The sequence below is a fragment of the Chiroxiphia lanceolata genome, chromosome 1 (assembly GCF_009829145.1).
Source record: "Chiroxiphia lanceolata isolate bChiLan1 chromosome 1, bChiLan1.pri, whole genome shotgun sequence".
NCBI classification, from domain to species: Eukaryota; Metazoa; Chordata; class Aves; order Passeriformes; family Pipridae; genus Chiroxiphia; species Chiroxiphia lanceolata.
In genome coordinates, this window is record NC_045637.1 from 96,990,404 (window position 1) to 97,013,426 (window position 23,023).

At 43.5% G+C, this 23,023-nt stretch overlaps 1 protein-coding gene across 4 annotated transcripts in view; it reads right to left on the minus strand.

Moving 5' to 3' along the window:
* The window catches only part of SLC66A2 (solute carrier family 66 member 2), a 73,253-nt gene extending 50,241 nt beyond the window's left edge, over positions 1-23,012 (minus strand). Inside the window, exons 1-3 of one of the 4 annotated variants that reach the window (XM_032705253.1) lie at positions 22,875-23,012; positions 9,691-10,030; positions 2,006-2,139 (exon numbers count right to left, since the gene is read on the minus strand). In XM_032705253.1, coding sequence (XP_032561144.1) covers positions 2,006-2,139; positions 9,691-9,893 — 337 coding nt within the window. In that variant the 5' untranslated portion in view covers positions 9,894-10,030; positions 22,875-23,012. Of the gene's footprint in view, positions 1-2,005; positions 2,140-9,690; positions 10,031-10,413; positions 10,482-22,874 lie in introns of those variants that run through there. The other 3 variants (XM_032705268.1, XM_032705261.1, XM_032705276.1) reach the window with 3 other exon arrangements.
* Positions 23,013-23,023: the final 11 nt, after the last annotated feature.

A 23,023-nucleotide genomic window follows, 5' to 3' on the forward strand; every position in this document is an offset into this window, starting at 1 on the left:
TTTAACAGTAATTTAAGAAAACAACAAACTCCCTTCCACTGAAATATTCTTTCTAAATATTTTAGATTATTTTGCAGAAACATTCAAAGGGAAGATAGAAGTTAAAGAAGATAAATGTTTAAAATTAAGGCCAGCCATGTGAGAAATAATACATTACATTATCATACAGAAATGGTGTACCTTCCCCTCAGGATTCTGCAAGGTTAAACAAAAACGCTGACTTCAAACACAGCTTTTCACTGCCCCAGTAAGCTATGAGGAAAGAAAGTAAGTATACAGATTTATCAGCTTGCCTGAAACACCATAAAATTTAAGAGATAAGATAGGTGTAGGACTAGAAACACAGATCTCACTCCTACTCATACTGTGCTTGAAACATATCATTCTGTCTAGCTTGAAAGGAGCTTTGTACACATCTATATTTTTATTGTGAGCCATCATATAGTTGTCCTTACTAAAAATCAATCCCAGGTAAGAAAAATAATTTAACTGTTCTCAAAGTTTGTGGGAGGATGCAAGCCTTTCGATGAAAACAAATAATGAAGGTCCACAAATAGGTAAAATCCGTCTCTCTAGCAAATTCCACGTGACAATCTGAGTTTCTGGAAAAAGGACCAAATGACACAATGCAACCTTAAGGAGTTTCTATCATCTGGCAAGGGAAAGACTGATTATCCTTTAGAAGACTGTATGTCTTTCAGGGAGAGTTGTTTAAACAGTGCTATAAACTAAACTGAAAAGCCTCCCTTTTTGTCCAAAGGTTACCGAAGCAGCCTGCTACAGTGTGCGTGTGTAAATGTGCACAAGGATAATTTCCTCTTAGAAAAGGCAAATGGAGAAACCTCTCTGTCACTCCACTAGCACAGACAGCAAAGGAGGAAGAAAGCATACATGCCCCTCCTAAATGTTTCCCAGATTTTAACTGCTGCTAAATCTGGCTGAAAGCAGATTTTAAGTCATTCATCCTGCCAGACTGACAACCCCTGTGAACACAGCAGCTTGTGTTTGGAAGCTGGAGTACAGCTCCTCTCCTATATGAATTCACTTACCTGAATAGTTTCACGCTACACTCCACAATGAGCAGGAATGGAAGTAGCTTCCTTAACTATCAGATAAATTACCCTACTGCACAGCAAGTAGCTGCTGCCTTCTAATGATGGCTATGGATATCTGGAATTGGATTAGACCCTCAATTATTAGGGAGTGTGGAAGAGAACAGATGGAGAGCATAAATTATACATCCATAATGGCAAAACAACTGACAAAAAGCTGACAGTGTTGATTCTGTTCTTGTTGGTAATAAGCTGTTACATAAAATGTTGTAAGTCAAAGTCAACACAGAGAAACAAAAACCTACCCCTCTCACGTTTCTTATCTGGGGGTTAAAAAACAGGTACTTTCTACAAAGCCTGAACATTTTATTAAATAAAGAATAATACTGTGGCCTGACTGAAATTATCAATGCCTAAAAATTAACAAATAACCGAAATAAAAAATATGTGAAAATTCCCATAAATCCCAACTAATCTCACACTAAAGCCTCAGGGTACACAAAAAGACATAGTTTTGCAACTATATGACAGCACCTCCTCTTTTGACAGTCAATAACTCAAGTAAGTAGAAAATTAGTTTCAAAAGCAAATGTTTGCAATAAATTGCAATAAAATAAAATTTCAGATGATAAAGTATAATCATAACTACGAACTTAGTACAAACTATAGCTAAAAAATAACCCAGGTTAGCACAATGGCATAACAACCAGCTCTATATTCAGAGCATGATGTGAAATATTAAGGAAAACTCCAATTTCTAGACTGAACTGGGACCCATCTGTACATATTTACTTGGAAAAAAAGCTGTTTCAAAAAGGAAGTTTAGAAAGCACTACACTGAATTATCAAGAAAAGAGACTGGATTGCAATTCAGACAGAACTTTTTGTACAAAATAAAGCGCGCTATACTTTCGAAAACATTTATCCCGCAAAAGCCAGCTCCCGTCACTGACCTGCAAAAGAGCGGCGTTTTATGTTTAGCTCATTGGACACTCGTACTTCAGTGCACAGCTTCAGCATCAGTAACATTGTAATGATCATGATAATGCTTTGCCACAAAAGAGGGGATTCAAAACGCCTTCCAAACCTAAGAAAAAAAGAAAAGAAAATACATAAAACATTTAAGCATGTGGAAAGGGAAATGCTAACAGCAACAGGTATGAAAGGCTGAGGAAGCTGAAGTCACCAGCCAAACCTAGATGAACATATAGTAGCTCAGAGCAGGAGTATCTGAGAATCTTATTTCAACTGACCCTAGAGATTCTGAAGCCAGAAGCTTAAGACTTTGTTTCCAAAGCCAGCAGCAAGTCTATTATTTTGAAAGGAGAACCACATTCATGAAGGAGTCAAGTCAGTACAGAGAGACCAGAGGGTTATGCCACATTAAAACCAATTATGTGTGCTCTCCACGTACACACTTGGTAGATTCCACATGGACTTCTGTGCAAAACTTACCTTCCTCAATTTTTCAGTTTTTAATGTGAAGGTATAAAGACAATAGCACTCTCCTTATAAAGAAATAAATACCTACAGCCCTGTCTGCCTCTAGTCATCTGAGTGGAAAGACCAGGTCTGTAGAACACACGAATTATTTCATCAATTTTTGTCTTATTTGGACCAAGACTGGCGGAAGTAAGGAAGTACAAATGATGTTTGAGGGGGGCTTCTGAGCACTTCCTGTACAAAACTGAGAGGTAAACTTGTATTGTGGTCAGTCTTGACTGAGGAGCTTACTCTTATGTGATTGCACAAGATCCTGCAACAGGAAAATGAGAACCCTTCACTGAAGATCAGTGATGCTCCAAGCTCCTCTTTCTACATTACCTGATGAAAGCTCAGCAATTCCCACCACACACTCAGTAAGTGCACTACAGGTAAAGGGTGGAAGCTTTTCATATGCAGCCCTCAAAGTACAGTGCATTACAACAGGAAAGCTGCACACACATCACAGTGAGCTGCTTCTCTGTGCTTATTTCTGCCAGGTATTATGCCTTGAAGACAGAGGTGCTGAAGAAGTGATTCAGTGAAAACACATTGCTAGGCTCCTTCAGCCGGCACCGTGAGGCATGCAGGCTTTCTAAATTTCCTAACAGCACAGTTACTATGGTCACTTTCTGACCACATCATGCTAACTGAGTCCTAAGCCTCACAGGCATGGCAACTATTGCCCTCTTCTTTACATATCAACAAAACATATGAAATACATCTTCCCAAACACCAAGCCCCAAAACAAGTCTTGCAGGCAACACAACCCTTTAAACTAGGTCACATATACAGGAAAACAAACAGCTGCCAGCTGCAGAGCAAACACGACATGGCCTTCACCACACCACCTGGATAACAAGACTAGAGGGAATACCAGCGTCAAGGACCACTGTTGGGTTCTTGAAGCTGTAAAAGCAAAGCCAGAACACTCATTTTGCTCTGGGTCATGGAGACAAACACCACTCCAAGCTGCTTACCCTACTTTGCATTGATATTAGGGCCTGCCGAAGCAATACTAATCCAGTTTAAGACTCCTCAGGCCAGCCTGAGCCAGGAGCACTGTGAGATGTAAGCCCTGCAGGGAGAGCGTGCTATTCCGTGTTCTGCTTACTTTCTGCCTTGCAGACATTATTCCTGTCTTTGCCTAAGCAAGAGCTGGGACAGGAGGAACATCAAAGTAATTAAAGTATGTTACCAGAGAGAGATGATGAGCCTTAGGATACTATAACAGGCTTGCAGAATTTTGAAGCTTTGAAGTCCTGGGGTGAGGGGGTCACCACTATTATTCTGCATTTTCACCCCATAACTACAATGTTGTGTCATAAAGTGAACAGTGACACTTGGAGTATACAGGGAACTCAAGACTTCATATGTCAGACTACACTGTTTACTTTGTTTGTAAAAACAAAAGAACTCTTTATTTCCCACACTAGTCAAATGCACAAATAAAGGGAGGGAGGGGCTTACATTTTATCAGTATTTCCACAGCCTTAAAATGACTAATGCATATTCAGGGTGATGAAGACAAGAGAAGTGAACATTCAAGCCAGAGCAGAGACTAACTAGTCATTTAGAAAACTACTTAATTCCATTGGTACAATTCAATCCTGTTGCAATAATCCTGCTATTCCAGTCCTGGGCCTACTCAAAACAGCAAATGCCAATTGTGTAAAAGAAGCCTAAACTAGACCAAACACAAAAGATTTGCTTATCTCTTTTCCTAAGACATCTCTGAAAAGAAACTGACTGTTGTTGGTGCAAACAGATCACACATTCCTCCTACACTCCTGGATGCTGTTTCAACTTCCACCCATTGGTCTTTGGGAAGTTACAGATTCTAGGCAACATGGAAAGCACACAGGATATTCCACACACCACCAGGACCATGACAGACAGCCCACGGTAGCAGCATGGCAGCTGTCCTGAAAGACGTCCAATGGAATTACAGAATTCAATCAGCAGGAAAAACAAGAAACAAACTAGTTTTGCAACAGGATCTTTTCCTATGAGTTTCTTCTTGATATGTAAACTTCCAAGACTTTATGGTAAACATCCCAAGCTCTTCACTTGGACATACAAAATTCCATTTTACTTTCTGCACGGACGAGCAATGCATTTTATCCCTGCTCTCCAGCACTTATAAAAAAGGAAGAGTAATTGAATAACACTTTTGCCCTCAATATCTGAGCAAGATTCCACCAGCAGGCCATATATAAGGCAATCTTTCAAAGTTCTAGTCACACTGTAAGCTTGATTTATACCATCATCCCACATTCCCCACATGGTAAAAGCTGGCAAGATCCATTTTAGCAACAGAAGCCTTAAAAGCAAAAGTTTCTCTTTTTCACAGAAAGTCCTACAAACAGACATCACTGCTATACCTTCTGAAGCCAAAGCAACACCAGACAGCAGAGACCTGATCCACACGTGGCACTGTAGGTGTTACAGCAATTCCACAGTTCTCATCTTTTCCCTGACTGTCAGAACTTCTTCCCACAGTTTGTCTTAAGGCAACTGTTTGTGAGAAAAACTGCAAAGTTGGACGGTTTTATTTTCTGTTGTTTGGATTTCTGTGGCATTGCCGTATGAGGGTTAGGACAGTGGCCTGCAGAATTGCATCTCAAAACCTTTGGAAAGAATATTGTCTTCTTGGAAAATATACAAACCGTATTATACTATGACATCCATTTTATGAAATGCAAAACTGAAAAAAAAGTCCAAAAACTTCTGAGAATAGCAGGGAGCATAAGTACTTATGGCTGCACTCACTCAAGAGACAAATAAAAAATGCCTACTGCTGATTTTTAAGAAATCTGCAGTTCCTTTTCCTCTAGCTATTTACTCTGATTTTAATATTAAAAGAAATCATAATTTATCTTATCATAAGCTCCGTTTTAAAAAAGAAAGGGTGAAGAGAGGGGGAAGAGACAGAGAGCTCACAAGTAAGTTTTCCTGCATCCTCCACCCCCAACTGATTATACAACTCTCACCCGCCTTCTTGTTCCTGTTCTCGATCATGACAATGCAAAGCTACTCAGCTGGTAGACTGCAGGCCACAGGAACCCAGAAAGTATGTCCATCTTGGTCACAACTGAGCTCATGTGCCACAAAGGAACTCTGAAGCCATCCCACAACTTCAAAAACAGCCTAGGACAGCTTAAACAGATAATTAATCACCTCAAAGCTAAAGCATCAGGTTATCCCTTGAGCAAGAAAACAGAGCTAATTCAGGAAGTACAGTAAGACATATGCTAACAGAAATGTTAATGAAGAGTTTAATTAAAAATGCAGAGGGAAAAAAATTGCTATTAGATTTTTTTGGAGCAGGCCATATACCTTCACATGTACCAGAACTACAAGGGCATTGAGTTTTGCACTGCCTCTCACTCTCTATCCAGAGCGTAGACCTTCTCCAGGCTGACCAGTCCAGAGAAACACTGACTGTGGGGCCAGAGAAGACAGACAGAAGGAGCAGTACTGACAGTGGCAGAAGGACTAGAACAAAGGAACAGCTGATGCAATAATAAATCATGTCCAGCAGCTATACTGGCACCCCAAAATAAACATTGCTTTGATGTGTTATATAAAATTGTAACAAAAGATTACCACTAAAAATAAAGTTAACTTGGCATCAAGTTTAGTACAGCACAAAATCTACTTTTCACACTGGTAAACAGACCCCACTGTGTGATGCTGTGAGAACAAACTGTCTACTCTTCAATTTTTATTTTTTTTTTAAATTTTGGTTTTTTAGGAATCCTCTTTAAAAGGGCCCAAGACTTCACCAAGGTCAAACTTCTAGTTTCTTTTTCCTAAACAAAAGCCACGTATGCATAAACAAAATGAAGTAGAACCATGCCCATTGCTATACATACACAGATTTTATTCTTGCAGACCAGTCTTTTCCCAATGTTGTTACACACAGTTCTGGCATGTAACTCGTTGTTGGAACACAGTAAGGCCAAACAAACATAAGTGAAGGCAAAAATGTCTCTTTAAAGATGACATTTTGAGACATCATGTAAAAGAGACGCATGAAAAATTCCTTAATGGGTAATGTGTTACTGTCATCACTGGCAAACTAATGTTCTTTGAGCACACCCTGAAACTAAGGGATTAGATGGAAGGAAGGTAAGGAGGAGAGGCATTTCACTGAGACTTCTTGACTTTAAAAGATGCCTTACCATTGGAGACAGTCTAATTGGAGGAACCGAATTTGTGAAAACAGGTAAGTCAAAGCAGGATTGTTATCCTTGATCTTAGTAGTACTTTGTTCATTGACTATTGTAACAGTGCAACACACCAGATGCAAGTCTATTGACACGTAAAATACGCCAGAAGATTAGGAAGTAAATACTCTATTTGGAGCGGACACAAAAGGTCAAACTTCACCCACTGCAAAACCAGATGTAAAAACGAAAAAAAAAACCTCTGAGATAAACAAGTGCAGTTATAGGAACATGTGGAATATGTCATTTCACAACTTGAAAGTGAGGGAATTGCCCTCATAGCTGAGATGAACAAGTAGGGACGTAGGGCAAGGATGGGACTGGGTCTCTTTTGAGTGACAAAAACACAGAGAGACCAGCACTACTCAAGAGTGAAAATACAGAGGCAACCTGGCATAAAAGGCAGGAACTGTCTGTTCTGTAAGCCTCAAATTCAATATACAAAATTCAGGGAAAATCTCAAAGTAACAACAGAAATGAATTATAGAAGTGTCTTTGAAGTGAAAAATAAAACAAATAAAAAACCCACCTCAAACATCAGCCATCCGAAGAAATAATTAAGCCCTGAAAAGCAACTCTATTAAAACTTAAAAAGTTTTTAAGGTCTACCACTTTAAGTATTTATTTTTGGATCAGGGTGGAGGGGAAGTCAGGAAGCATGACTGGCTCAAATCATGTGCTTAATAACCAGGGGTAATGAAGAGAAACTAAAACCAATTGAAAACAGCAGCTATATGGCAGTAAAGTTTTCAGAAGTGAGATATATGTTAAGACTTGGTTTGCTGAAGGGAAGGAAATGCCAACTGGTAAAAAAATTATACAGAGAACAGAGTTGCTTGTAGGAGCGGTTCTGTTCCGGCACCAGAATGGATTTAAATGACTTTATAAACATTTAAATGACTAAATAAACAAAAACCTTTTCATTCCCTCCAATAAATATTACATACATAACTAATATAATTCTGCTGTTTTGTCATATGATCGAGAGATTGTGTACCAAATAATGCATCGGCCATAGCTGACATTAACCAATTAATGCAAAAATTGAACTGCCAAGCTGTTCTATGGATGCATTTTAACCATGTTCACAGAAATCAGATGCTCTTGCTCTATTATCTTTCTTTAATCATCCACATGCCCAAGGATAACATCCAACCTCAGTGCTGCTTTCATGACTTAGTGGTGTTTATAATTAACTACCAGGGATGCCCAATTTTTTTAAGTAGACAAGCAAAATATTCTCTCGCAGTGAACATTTAATTATCATTATGTGAATAATCTTTTGTCTTTTCGTTTCTGCAAGTACAGACAGCAAGGCTTCTGCAGGCTCATGCCTACGTTTCCCCACAGAGCGGGCATGTGCTGGGTGAAACCACTCCCTGCCAAGCTCCAAGATGGCCAGAGCCTACACAGTGCTTATACATGCCAGGAAGTGATACTATTATGTGGCTTAAATACTCACAGTAAAAAAATCACAAACTCCTATCAATATAACTGCATTCTCTCTCTCTTTTGAAGTGTTGACAAATCTTTTAACATTGACATAAATTACAACTTTTCATTACTCGCAGTATTTATTCTTCCGCACATCTCCTAACCAGGTGTACTTAAAATCAATTCATACTGAAGATTTTTCATAGTCTTCCACAGTCTGCCTCCCTTAAGAGATGCATTCACCTGGGTTACCTAGAAACTACCAGCATCTCCATTCAGATGTAAGTACTTTGCGTATTTTGCCTACCTCTGGTGGAACAAAAAATTAGACAATTTCTATTTCTCAAACTGTTAACTCAGACTTTTCACTTCTCCTCCCCCTGACAGTTCCTCTACTTCCCTTCCGCTCTCTGCTTTCTCCAAGAGCTGCTTTTCTCCCCAGGAAAACACAGGTCCAATGCAACAAGTAGCTCTGATCTAGCGATGACTTCTCCTGACTTCTCCGTCTGATTGCCAGCTTGTGGTGCCAAGAAAGGTCCCTTGTTTTCCCACTCCAGTACAGCACTTACGTGTCACATTTGGCTGTAGAAGAACCCAAGAAGCCATTACACAGAAGGAAGGGAGCTTTAGAAAGAAACTGGAAACCGAACTGATAGCCTGTCACCTATCAGTTCTTCGTGGATTACAAAGCAGTATTTTGTAGTCAAAACAGAATCACAGAATAACTGTTCTTAATTGCAGTAACTTCCCAGACCATTTCATCTTTGGTTTTCCACGTACATTCCCAGTGTTGTATCATCTCTATTATTAGAGGTAATAAGGAAAATGTTAATAGAACTAATTCATAGAAATCATACCCTAATAACATTTTCTTTGTCCAGCAGCTAAATATGGAAACAAACCTGCTTTTTTAAATACTGAAACTGGTGTTGAAAACAAAAGAAACTTGCTTTGAAAGGCAGCCCGCCCTTTGCCTGCTTATCCAAGAATTAATATTTTCATCTGTAGTTTTGCATCGGAGCTCTAAAAGTGAACCCCCTCTGAAGCCACCTGGCATCCCGGGAAAACGCAAGAACATACGGCAAGTGTTCCAGTGACGTTAATGCCAACTAGACACTAGAATAAGCATGCGGGGACCGAGGCTTTCACTCTGAGAATGGAGCTAGAGGGGCAGGGGAAATGTACAACACAGTCAGCAAGAAAAAAGACCTGACTTAGCATAAACCTCTTTACCAACAAGTTAAAAAGTTACATCTTGGAAATCAGTGCACTGATAATCAGATTTGGCAAGGGGAACAGAACATGCTCCCGAGCCCAATTCATTCTACTTAAAACAGACTGACAAACTGATGGAAAGACAGCATTTTGAACTTCAACAGAGGAGGAGAAGTATGTAAAACACATTATTTCCTCAAATCTTCTAATCAAAGCTTTACAGCTAGCAACAAAGCAAGAATCTTTAGAACTGAGCAGACACACCATCAGCTTACCAAAAAAGTATCCGCAGAATGTTGGCGACCAGCAGCACCAGGCAGACGTAGGTGGAGAAGCCCTCGGCGTTCTGTGTCCGGCGGATGTCCCGGTACTGGGGGATGTAGGGTACCACGCCGCCGAACACCATGGCCCCCGCGGCGCCCCACGACACCAGCTGCTGCATGGGCACCAGCAGCCACTCCAGGCCGCCCGGCTCCATGCCGGGGGGGCGCGGGGAGGCGCTCAGACTGAGGGATGCCCCGCCGCAGCTCTCCGGCCGGGGCCGGCTCTAGCCGCGGGCGGGCTCCTGGCCGGGATGCGGCACCATGGCTGCGCCCTCTCCCGCGGCGCCTGGACCTGGGGAAAGGAACGGGGCGTCAGTCTGGCTCTGCCAGGGGCTGCTCCGGCCGCTGCCGAGCCGGCACCACCGCCCTGCCGCGGGCGGGTGGGGGCCGCCGCCGCCCACCGCCCCAGCCCGGCGCTGCACAGGGGAAACCCGACTCTGGCACGGCAGCCAGCGCCGAGGAGACCTGCCAGCGGCCGGGGAGGGCACGGACACACGGCGCCGCCGCCACCCCCGCCCAGCCGCCCGGTCGGTTCTCCGAGGGGGCTTCCCCGCCTCCACAGCCCACCCGCGCGCTCCCCGCCCCGTGCATCCCGAGCCGCGCGAACATGCGCGTCCGTCTGTCCATCCGGCTCTCCGTCCGTCCATCCATCCCGCCCGTCCGCCCGCCCCGCACCTGCTCCCCCTGCCCCGTCCGCTGCCTCCATCCCCACAGCGCTCCGCGGGCGGGCACTGCCGTCCCCGGGCGGCCCGTGACGCCACCGCGACCGGCCGCGCCGCCGCCAATGAGCGCCGGGGCCGCCCCTTCCTCCGGCGGGGAGCGGCGGCGAGCTCGGCCCTGCCGCGCTGCCTTTCCTCCTCTCCTGCCGGCACCGTGCCGCCCCCCGCCGCTGCCTGGGGCACCGCTGCCTGGCCTCCGCACCGGGGGGGGCCCTGGACACGGACCGGGGCAGGGCTGCGGTGCCGGGCTCCCCCGGCCACACCTGGGCGCCCTCCCCGCCGCGGGCCCCCCTGAGCCGCCGCCCCGGATCCTGCTCCCTGCCTCGGGCTTTTTCCTTCTACCCAGGAGTTACGGAAAACTCCGTCACGCCTCATAGACAAAGGGGCAATGGCTTTAAAATTAAAGAGGATTGATTTAGATTAGATATTAGCAAGAAGTTCTTTACTGTGAGGATGGTAAGGCACTGGAAGAGGTTGCTCAGAAAAGCTGTGGATGACCCATCCCTGAAGTATTCAAGGCCAGGTTGGATAGGGCTCTGTGCTACCTGCTCTACTGTAGGGTGTTCTTCTCGATGGTGGGGGGGTGTGGAACTAGATGATCTTTAAGGTCTCTTCCAACTCAAACCATTCTGTGATTCTGTTACAATTCTGTGATTTCCATGGCTCTCAGAACCGTAGTCACTACTTAACTACACACAATTCAACTAACCAGCACATCTTCTGTACCAGAGAGGGGGTTTTCCCTCAGTGGTATGGATAAAAGGTGGTGGTGGAGGGAAAACGTTGCATCTTCTACCTGAAGTGACCAGTGAGTCTGTACTGCTGGTTGCAGCGGGCCAGCTGCACACAGATGTTGCAAGGAGATTGACTGCATGGATGATGCATCACTGAGGTGATGGCAAACTTCAGCCACACTAGAAAGGATGTATCATCCACTGTGCATCCAAGTGGCTGCACAGCTGTCCTCAAAGCTTGTTCCCTGGGTTCCCCATAATACTTTCATAGACATGCTGCCTCCTACTTTTTAAGTACCCCTGCTTCTCATCCAATAGGTGGGAAATGAGATGGGGTTTCCTGCAAATGTGTGATGTATTATTTTGTGTCCTGTAGCAGCAACTGCAAATGTTTGTTGTGAGTCTTGAAGGGAAAAAGTAGCCGAATTAAAAATAGGAATGTCTGTTTCAAGGCTTTTGGAAGCCTTTTGTTTACTTCCTGCAGGCAGCACCTTGCTCAACTGCAACCATTTCTGCCACCAGGCACATTCTTGCAGCATACATGCAGCACATGAACCTACACATTACTGCAGAGTGTATTTTTCAAAGACCATTCTTGGGGTACCATCACAAAACCATCCAAAACACCCTCCTACACAGATGAAGTGACCAGTGATAACATTAGGACTCACCTTTCCTACAGGGAAGCAGTAGCTCTGCTACTCAAACAAAGCTGTATTCCGTTCTACAGACCTGAAAGTTTGATTGCCAAGGTTAAAAATACACAGTGGAGGTTTTGAATTCTAATTTTTGGATGAGAAGCCTGATGTTCCTCACTTCAGAGCATCTGACTCACTCAGACTATAACAATCAAAATTATGTAAACTGCATTATTTAAAACATATTTTATTATTTAATGGCTCACATTCCACATATCACTTGTGCACTGTTATCATCAGACAGTTATGCCAATTTCTTTCCACACTTTTCTTGGAAGCCCTTGCCACATTATTTTTCCTTAAGCACAAAGGTCTGAACAAGCCTCAAGCCTGTAAATAAGAGTAGCCCAGACTAGGAAGCCAACTTTTGTTCATGTCAACATGTATTTTGAGAAATTATCTTGAGAAAATAGGTATTCTGAAGTAATGGTTACCTACATAGAAGAAACTGCCCAGGCTGACATTAGATCTCCAGGCTAGCTTCCAGAATAATTCCAGGATGCTGTTAAGCCTAGGTAATAACAAATCACATACAATATTAAGATTCTAAATATCAACTGGAAACAGACAACCACTTTAACTTAAGTTGTTCACCCTTACTTGAAACTCTAAGGATAAAAACTCTGAATTACAGCATGTTGCTGTGTAAACCTAATTCAGTTTTGGTCACTGGAAAATGTTCTGGTTGTTTAGTAGTTAATCCATGGATGTAAGGCAAACTGATCAGTGACACCAGACGCTAGGTAAGGGGAGGAATGACAGGTTGGCTCAAACTCCTCAAGATGAGCAGCTGGACAAAAGCTTGTGCCAGAATCAGGGGGGGACCCTTCAGGTCTCAGGATATTCTAAGCAGCCAGGGGCAATTTTCTTTGGCAATGGTGCCATCCCAAGGTGCTTGCTGATTCCGGTATACCTTCCTACCCAGCACATGGAACATCCAATCACAGCAGACCCAGCAAGCCTCCGGAAGGAGAGTGCCTTAGAGGAGCTTTATCTAAAGCTTGCGTGATAACAGGTGTTTGAAGAGAGTCTTGCTTCATCAAGGAAAAGTTCAGCAACCTGCAGGTCTGAGTGCAGTCACATGAGAATGCTCAGCCTTGTGAGGCTTCATATCAAACTAGATTTCTTTATCTGGTAGATAGTGACTGAGAGGGAGCTGAGAAGGACCACTTTCTTGGTATAAAAGCAGAGCCTATCGTAGAAACAGTACTGCTTCACTGCCAGACAGCAATCTTCTCTTTCCAAGTGAGGAGAAAAAGAACAGGTGCGTTTATTTTTCCACACTGACTGGCAAAATTCCACCGTTAAAAAAAAATAATCTCTATTTGCTAAAACTACATTACCCATTCAGACAACAGAAACAGACAGAAAGTTTCATATTAGGTCTTTGAAGACTAATATTAATCTTTTTAGGACAACTGCTGTAGGAGAATTGAAATTGAGTATGTGGGCAGCTCTAGCCACCTAGCTATGAAATAGCTTGTAGCAGTTAACATTTTGGTGACAACGTAATTGCCAAACCTCCAAACGTAACAAGAACTTATATTTATTCCAGATTAAGAAATCTGATAAAAAAATGTATCTTTGGATACAATTTAAGCAAGCCGAAAGTGGTGAACAGACATGGCATGTTTACAAAGGGATTTTAACATTGGTAGAGGTGGTAAAAATTATTATATAAGGTTTAGTTTTGCAAATAGGTCCACTGACTTAAAAGACTAAGCAAAGCACCATTTCTACAGTTGGCTCCAGGTGGCCATATTCCTAGCAGGACAACACTGAGGCAAACAGGATTCAGGAATCAACCACCCAAGTTGGACCAGTTTCACAAGATTTAGCTACCTCTGCAGTTTTTTACAGAAGGAGGAGGAGGACGGCTGTTGGTGCTTCACTTGTAGTTACTGCAATAGCAAAAATAGCAAACTGCTGCAAGTCTCCTAACCAGTCTGTTCTGTCAATTAATTCTGAAAGATGACTATTAAAATTATTTTGTAGTCTGCATTACAGGAATGCTGTTGCACTGAAGCAAGCACAGCAAGTCCCTGCAAGATGTCAGCTCAAGTGCAGATAAGCTCTAAGTCACTACTTGACCACGTTGCACAATAAATGTTTTCATAAGGATTATGTGAATTCCTGCAGTAGCCAAATTTCCTTCAATTATCACATTATATCATTCTACAACTACAGCCATAAAATATTCACTGTACTGTTCATAAAACAAGTAAATGGATCTTAAGTGCCTTGAAACTGGCCATTCCTACCATGATGCATTATCACTAAATCAGCTGCCCTCGTCTCTCCATTTTTTTATTTTCTACAGCAACCCTACTGCAACTGCTGGCAGAAGCTACCTCCTGACCCCTTTTAACACTGGTAAGCCTCTGTTTTGGTAACTGATGGACAGAATCAAGCTAGCATTAATAAGAGATACTGTTTTATTGCACATCTTCACCACTTTTTATTTCCCCTTCTGTGCTAGTCTTTGTAAACAGAGCAGTGAATATAAGCATGATGTGGAACACCCACTAGTATGCAAAGGAACAACCTCTTCACCTCCAAGGAGGACCTCTGACAAACATGTCCAGCCTACAAGCTCATCTCTGGACAGTAGTGACACGCTTTGCACTGGGGAGCAGGAACCAGGGCTGTACAGGCTGAGATAATTAGACTCCTCTCTGTACTTGGACTGCTACCATCTCCACAGACAAATGGAGAAAAAGCCCTAAAGCAAACATGCCAGAGCAGAAATCAACCTGAAAGCTGGCAGAAATACATGAACCCCTCTTCAAACCATTACAGCTTTGAAACAATGGGCAAAGTTCAGGTGAGTGGAGAAATAAACAAACAGCAGTCCCAGTTCAACTTCTTACCTGTGTAATACATATTACTGCTTAACCCACAGCCTGCTCTTCTGTCAAACAGGTCCAGCTGATGACAACCATTTCTTCCTCACCTGCTCTTCATATGCCTTTGGCATGTCCCATGGCCTCAGGGTCACCTCAGCAGCTGGTTGCAGCAGAGGAGCCCACAGGCAGCTCCTGCTCAGCACCAGCCACAGAACCAACCTGCGCATCCTTTCCCAGAAGTGAAGCCAAAAGTTCTCACCTCAACAACCTCCTAAAGGTTTTGTGGAGTTGTTTTCTCGTAAGAAAATATGTAATAGCTCAAAGGACCAGAAGCGAGGAACATCTCCACAGATGGGATCTGCACAGTATGCCTGGGTAAAATACCATGCAGGCTCCATTCATTGCTGAACCAATGCATGGTGCTCAGAATCAGAAGGGACATAAGGTCTATTCATGATCTAGATTCCTCTATCTTATTACAATGCCTACTTTATTAAGCCATTTCTTGTTGGACCTTTCTTGACGCAATGCAGAAAGAGCCCTGCAGCATCTCCCTCTCTCTTGCACTTCACCCCTCCCTGGGGCAAAATACTTACTAATTACAGGATCAGTGTGTTTAGCAAGAAGTGGCTGATACTGGAGAGTGAGATGGGAAAGAGGGAGTGTGGTGGGATGACCCCAGGCACCATTGAAGGCCCTCCACCACCTTGCTCACTTGCTCTTCCCGGCAGGATGAAGGAGACAATCAGGAGGGTGAAACCATGGGAAAAACACTCACGGATTGACATAAAAGTCTAACAGGGAATAAAAAGAATAAAAATGCAAAGAAAACCAATCATCAACTCCCACTAACAGACCGATGCCCAGCGAGTCTCCCAGCAACAGCTACTTTGGAAGAAACTTTCCGCCCCCACCCTGGTTTTATTGCTGAGTGTGATGCTATGTGGTCCAACATGTCCTTTGGTCAGTTGGGGTCAGCTGTCCTGGCTGTTTCCCCTCTCACCCACCCCCAGCCTATTTGCTGGAGTGGGGGCAAAGTGAGAAACAGAGAAGGCCCTGATGCTGTGCAAGCACTGTTCAGTGACAGCTAAACCACTGGCATGCTGCCAACACTGTTTTGGTCACAAAAACAGTGTGGAGAAAGTTAACTTCATCCCAGCCAGAGCCAGCACAGGGCGTGAAACGCAATTTGGGAAATCCTTAATCTGGCTATATCTCTGAAGAACAAGTGAGGGTGCAAATACAGTGTCTAAAGTTTCACAAGAACTATCCCTAGCCCGCTCTGACTCATTTTCTCTCCCTTTTGATGAAGCTGTGGAGTAGCTTGGATACAGAGAGATATAGAAAAATGACAGAGAAACTATAGCTTCATCAGGATTCAAAATACCACCATATGACCTGGAGTCAGTAGCATTACAGCACCCAAGCTATTCTTTCTTTCTCTGTTCTAGGACAAGGACAAAAGTGTTTCTGGTGGCATTTACACACTTTTAACACAGTCATAGTTTGTTTCTGCTGAGATAAGCTCAGCATCTCTGGTACACATAAGAACAGAACAAAACGAAACTTATGCTGCCCTTATCAGGAGCAAAGAGTGCAGAAGGGAGGAAAAAAAACCTAAAGACCAACATTATTGCATGAATAACACTTGAGTCCAAGACAATAATCTAGATGAGACAGACACAAACAATGCAGTTTCTGAAACACCAAGGAGATGCAGCTACAGGTCCTTTTTGACTAATGTAGCATTTATCCCAGAAAGAAAATTAACATCCTCACATGTCCTCTGAGCCCCTCTGGCTAGCCTCAAAAGTGGGGACAGGCTTGGGGGCCCATGCCACTGCACCCCTTCCCCTAGCTCTGCAGGGCCAAGTCTCCAACACTCTTCTGCTCAGCTGACACTTGTGCTAGCCTGTGCTGACAGTGTCCCTTGGCACCCTCCAGTCCCTCTGTGTCCTTGTAATTTCAGACGCCTTTTGCCAGGCACGCTTGAAATACGCACCCACAAGTCTCCTGCTGGCAAACAGCCCTGTGGAGCACTAAATGGAGCAGGGGTGGGAGGGCTCCTATAGCACCAAAGCTCCATAAAATACCTGTCATACTCCTAGCAGCCTCCCCTCTGCCACAAATGTCTCGCAGAAGAAGCAGCCAGGCCACTGTCAGTCAAGGTTTCAATCCTAAGAGCACATTTGCAACAGTTCTTTGTTTCAGATGAGGAGGGGCAAACCTTTCTCCCCCCCCAAAAAAAAGAAAAAGCCAAATAATCAGATTTCTACACCTTTTGGTTTTTTATGACCCAAACCTTGCTGTTAGAGCACATGTCCTACACCTGATGTTCCCCAGTTTTTTTCTCCATATTTTTCCAAATCCACCCATGTTTTATGCAACCATATGAAGTGCTTTCCAGCAATTTGAGGCTAATTTAAACTGCCTGTACCAGTTATCTTCTCTGGGAAAAGTTCTCTCTGAAGCTGCAAGGAAACATGACCATAGCTGCAGTTTGCTCACAGGGAATTTTACCCATGGTACTTCACAGCTTCTGGAAAAGCAAAATGTGCATCTTCAAATCATAGAATCAGCTGGGTTGGAAAAGACCTCTGAGATCATCAAGTCCAACCCTTGATCCACTACCGCTGTGGTTACTAGACCATGGCACTAAGTACTACATCCAGTCTCTTTTTAAAAATCTCCAGGGACGGAGAATCCACCACTTCCCTGGGCAGCCCACTCCAATGTCTGATCACTCTCTCTGTAAAGAAATTTTTTCTAATATCTAACCTAAATCTCCCCTGGCACAACTTGAGACCGTGCCCTCTTGTCTTGCTGATAGTTGCCTGGGAAAAGAGACCAACCCCCACCTGGCTACAGTCTCCTTTCAGGGAGCTGTAGAGAGTGATGAGGTCTCCCCTGAGCCTCCTCTTCTCCAGGCTGAACAGCCCCAGCTCCCTCAGCCTCTCCTCATAGGACTTGTGCTTGAGTCCCTTCCCCAGCCTAGTTGCCCTCCTCTGGACCTGTTCCAGCACCTCAATGTCCTTCCTGAACTGAGGGGCCCAGAACTGGACACAGTACTCCAGGTGTGGCCTCACCAGCGCTGAGTACAGGGAAAGAATCACTGCCCTGGTCCTGCTGGCCACACTGTTCCTGATCCAGGCCAGGATGCCATTGGCCTTCTTGGCCACCTGGGCACACTGCTGGCTCATGTTCAGCTTCCTGTCAATCCAAACTCCCAGGTCCCTTTCTGCCTGGCTGCTCTCCAGCCACTCTGTGCCCAGCCTGTAGTGCTGCTTGGGGTTGTTGTGGCCAAAGTGCAGGACCCGGCACTTGGCCTTGTTGAACCTCATCCTGTTGGAATCAGCCCAACTCTCCAACCCATCCAGGTCCCTCTGCAGAGCCCTCCTGCCTTCCACCTGATCGACACTCCCTCCTTTGCCCACCTTCCAGTCTCTTCAACAGAGGCTCTTTTTACAAAATATTTTTGAAAAACACTCTTTCCATCACATACTCCACCACGTGCCATGTTTAATCTCTGTGTACAAAACACACATTCTGTACCTGAAGAGAGCCACACCAGGCTGTGGGATCTGAACACCTGAGGTCAGCTCACTGTCCTTGTGTTGCTGAGACTGCCTCGTTTTGCCCTCACGGCGGAGCCCTGCCTGTAACACACTGCATTTTCTTCAAAAAGGCTCCCTTGTGCACATGTAAGGAGCAAGGCCGCAGGCTGATTTGAACACAGGCTCCAGATGCAGCATGCACAATGCCAGCAGTGGGCCACTAGGCCAGAGAAACAGACCCCTGCTCTCTTTTCCACCAGGGACAAACACCCCCAGCTCCCCCCTGCAGCCTTTCAGGAGATGAACTGCTTGGTGAATGCTCCTCCTCCCTCACTGTCCAAAGACAACGGAACAAGGCTGGAGCAGAAAGCAGCATGAGAAGCGTCATCTCTTACCAGCCACATCTGGGAAACATAGCTGGAGATTTCTGTATCACCACTGTGATAAACAAAGTCTTGTTTCTATAAGTTTTTAAATAGGAGTTTGTTATATGGTAAAAGCAAGCAGCCGGCTGGGTGACAGAAACGGGGACAAGTTTCCCAAATCTGCATACACACTACAGTGTACATTTGGCATTTATCTTAGCTACTTCATGCATATTAATTATATCATGTACATATACATTTTACAGTTTTTTGCTAAGCATTTAATATATGGGTTTTCTTACAGCTAAAGCTAAATGGTTATCTCTACAACCAGTCATAATTCATGCATTCTTGGACCAATAGGTACCTAAAAGATTTAAAGTTCTACCATATTTTATTCTTAGGATAGTAGGGAGGTTTTAGGGCCCCTTGACCTTGTAAGGGTCTGTTTTATTTCTTTATGGGGTGTAATTAAGTTTTACAATCCGTTTGTTTTATTTTGATGTAGTCACCCATTTGTTTCACGAATCACAATTATTTATTTATCACAACCACCTAATAATTCAGTCAACAACAACAGCACGTAGGCGAGTGGTTTCACACAGCCAAGAATTACACAAAACCAGTCTCTGTAGTCACCTTTCTGCTGCTCCTCTCCTCACTTAATAGGGAAAACTCTACCCTGTTTTCTATTACAGCTACATGATGCCCATACTACACACTGGACTTCTGATAAAGATTATCCTTAACCTTGCCAGTTTTCGGGAGAAACTTGTAGAAAAGGGCTGACTGAAAAATTTCACAGTAAGGGGATTTGTGGGGGCAGTCCAAAAACTGAACATTTTTGTTAAGAGCAGAACACCTCCATAAGGGATCAGGTTTCTCAACTGCTGGAATTGCCCTTTTCTCTTCAAAGATACAGAACCTGAAATTTGAACCCTGAGCAAACATCCAAGCTTTTAATATTCATCCCAAATGTCTTGTCTTTCAAAGGAGCACCAGAGCTGTCTGACACCAGTGACCCGAATGCCTTTTCCTCTGCCTGAGGCATTTGCACTTCACTCATCACATCTTTACACGCTTTTAAATAACAACAACTTGTTGCTTCTACTGATGTTACCATATGAAAGAAAAGTGGTGTCTTCACCAGGAAGTATTCCAGTGGAACAAGCTTCCAGTGAAGTTCATCATACTGACTCAAGAGATCAGGTAAATGTTAGTAGTTTGCTGCAAGAACTATCAGCACCATTTAGGATTTCAGAATATAAAAGCTGATGACCTAGCAAAGCCAGACGGTTTTTGTTGCACGTTGTGTCCCTCTGAATCACAACTGTGAAGTGACACAAGAGAAGCTAGCCGAGAGTGATGACTCAAAGACCCAGCCCTACAATTTGCTAGCAGAAACACCGTGACTGTGGTGCAAGAACTAGCTTGTACCTAGCCCTTTTCTCTGCAGAGGAAACTTTTACAGCTGACCACGCCTCTGCCAGGAATCAAAAAAAGTAAACTCCCAAAATTTGCAGTGCCTTCTGATCTATAGCTAAACAAGCTACCATCATGATCCATGAACACTTCCCTTCTTGTCTCCTTGCAGGACTAAATTTCCTGTTTTCTTTCTTAACACACATGTAAAATTAGGCTTCTCTTTAAGACATCCTCTCTCTGTCCTCACCTCCATTTCAAAGCAATCCTTAGCCAGACACGCTTGGAGTATATGACCAGAGGATTCCCGACCCCGGTGTATAAAAACTAATTTGTAAGCAAAGAGGAGGGGGAGGGATTTTATGTAACATCCAAAGAACAAGAGTAATGCATTTATACGAAACAATTCCTTTATCGCTCCACACCACAGGCTTTTACAGCTGGCATCATATAGTAGTGGCATTGAACTTGGAGCTTAGGACTATAAATGTTTACACATGCTTTTATTTCCTATCCTGCTACCCTGACTTCTGGTTCCAGCAGTGGAGGGACTGGAATTTCCCTAGGAAAGAGCACGAGAAACATACTTTGGATACCATTTCAGTGCACACTGTAAAGAGTTCACAACACAGGCGTGCAATTCTGAAATAGGATGGAAGCAGATGGCACCACAGCCTCTAGGTCACCTTATTTTTTATTTTACTTCATGTGCTTCATACCAAGAAGACATATTTAAACTGAAAGCGACTAAAGTCTAAGGTTTTTACTGAAAGAAAGTAGCACAGAGCATATTTAGGCATGGAAAAAGAATTTCTGTTGTCAAATCTCTTTTGCTCCTTTCTCAAACCCCCTCAATATCTGTTTTTGTATTCATTGACAAAATGAACTTGTTATCCTTTTAGTAAATTAGGTATTCTTTACTAATTGCAGTACATACTCTTGTGAGCACTAGTAGCTGACTGGTTCTCAGCTAACCCTTTGCTTTTGAAACAAAAAGTTTTTTTCCAGATTTCAAACCCTGGAAATGTATGCAACAGCCCAACTCTGAACTACCAAGCCCTCTGAGGAGGGAGAGACAAGAGTACAGCAGATCAAAACCAAGCAGGCTAGTTCTAAGTAAATTCATTGTTAAGCAGTCTGTTTGGCCCTGAAATTTGTCTCCTCTGTTCTTAGGCTTTCTGAACTTTAGAACATTTCCACAACCATTTTTAGCTTTACAGACACTTTCATTTTTATTTCATAAACCCAGCTGTGCACTACTGGCCTAATGCAGCTCAAGATCTGAAGTAGGAGGGATATTCAAATCAGCCACCGAGCCCACAAAGTAAACGAACCAGACCTTTGGAAAAGGAAATGCATGGTGAAATATTTCCTTCAGTGTCTTTTAACACTTTTAATTACCTATCCTCCATTGCTGTGCCACCTGGATACTATATTTTTTTTTGTTCTGACCCCACTGACCTGCCTCACAAAAACAAAAAGCTAGTTACTGAAAGCCTTTATAAAATCATGTTTGTTTTCAGTTGAACTATAACCTGGCCATTGCTAAAATGTGGCCCTACAAAGATTTAGTGGAATTCCTGCAAATTGGTTGGATGTATAACGCTTGCTCCTTTGCATTTCCAGCTGGCTCTTTATCCCGGCAAGCTCTTCACTGCAAATGGGACTCTATGGCTTTGTTCAAGATAACTGGACACAAGCAGATAGAGCCTCCTCGACTGCCTGTGGGGGAATATACTGCTACCTAAGAGGGAATTTTTTGTAGCTGTTCTGGAAGTAGGGAAAACCAGGAAGACTATGGCTGTTATCAGAAACAGAAATGCAAAAATAGTACAGCTACTACCTAACCCTAAGGGAAAGAAGATTAGCAACGAATAAACAGGTAAGAAACAACTGTTTCTCATTACTTATGCAACAGAACAAAAAAGCTATCTGGTTTCAGCTAGTGGCTACATACAAAAGCAAAGCATATCTATATGCATAATATTGTTCAAATTGTTTTATCTAGAAGTTTGCTAGAGCAGTAATGCTGCTAGAGCACTCAAGCTCTGCAAAACTTGCGTGATTTTTCTTTCTACAACAAGGCAAAGAGGAGAACCTGCATGAGTGGAAAGGTAAAGGTGTAGAGAGGAGAAGCCACAATTATGGGAAGCACACAGCAACGCGGAGGTTGGCTTTGATGCCAGAATTTAACACACTCTCCCAGATGAGGTGGGGAAGTTCAAGAAGGAAAATAATTAAGTTTATGAAGAAAGATTGTAAGTGGTAGGCTTACAAGAGATAATCTTTCCAGCAACTGAGGTCACTCCTAACTCAGAAGATTTTTGTGGATGAAGGCGCATGTTTGGCATACCTATAAAGTAATCGACTAAGGAAATCTATTGCCCAACAGTGATATGCTCCTAACCATATAGGCACAGTAAATTGAAAACCTCTTAATTTATATCAGGCAAACAGTTCCAGCACTCAGGTCATCTGCATAAACAACAATACACCTCTGCAATAGATGCACCAGGAGATTTTTATGCTGTGCAGCCCAAAAGTGCAGGCATGACCTACACGCTGTAAGAGGTGATTCTGGCCGATGCCTTCGGTGTTGACTCCTTCAACATTGGAGGAACTTCAAAAAACTTCAACCACCACGGTATTTTTACCGTATTTACTCCGTATTACAAGACTAGTTACACGGGGAAAAGGAAACAAACCTTATTAGAAAAAAACAAACAAACAAACAAAAAACCCCCCACTAGACCTATGAAACCATAAGGCCTCTGCAGATTAAACCTCGGCATCCTTACTTGATTATTGCCGTGCGGAATTCCGATCTCCTCGGCAAATACAGGAACGGTTATTTAAGGATTCCCCAGCTCTCCCCGGAGCGCCGCGGGGCTTTCCCCGCCCGCCTCTCCCGTGAGGCGGCGTCGGGCGGGACCGAGCGCTCGCTGCC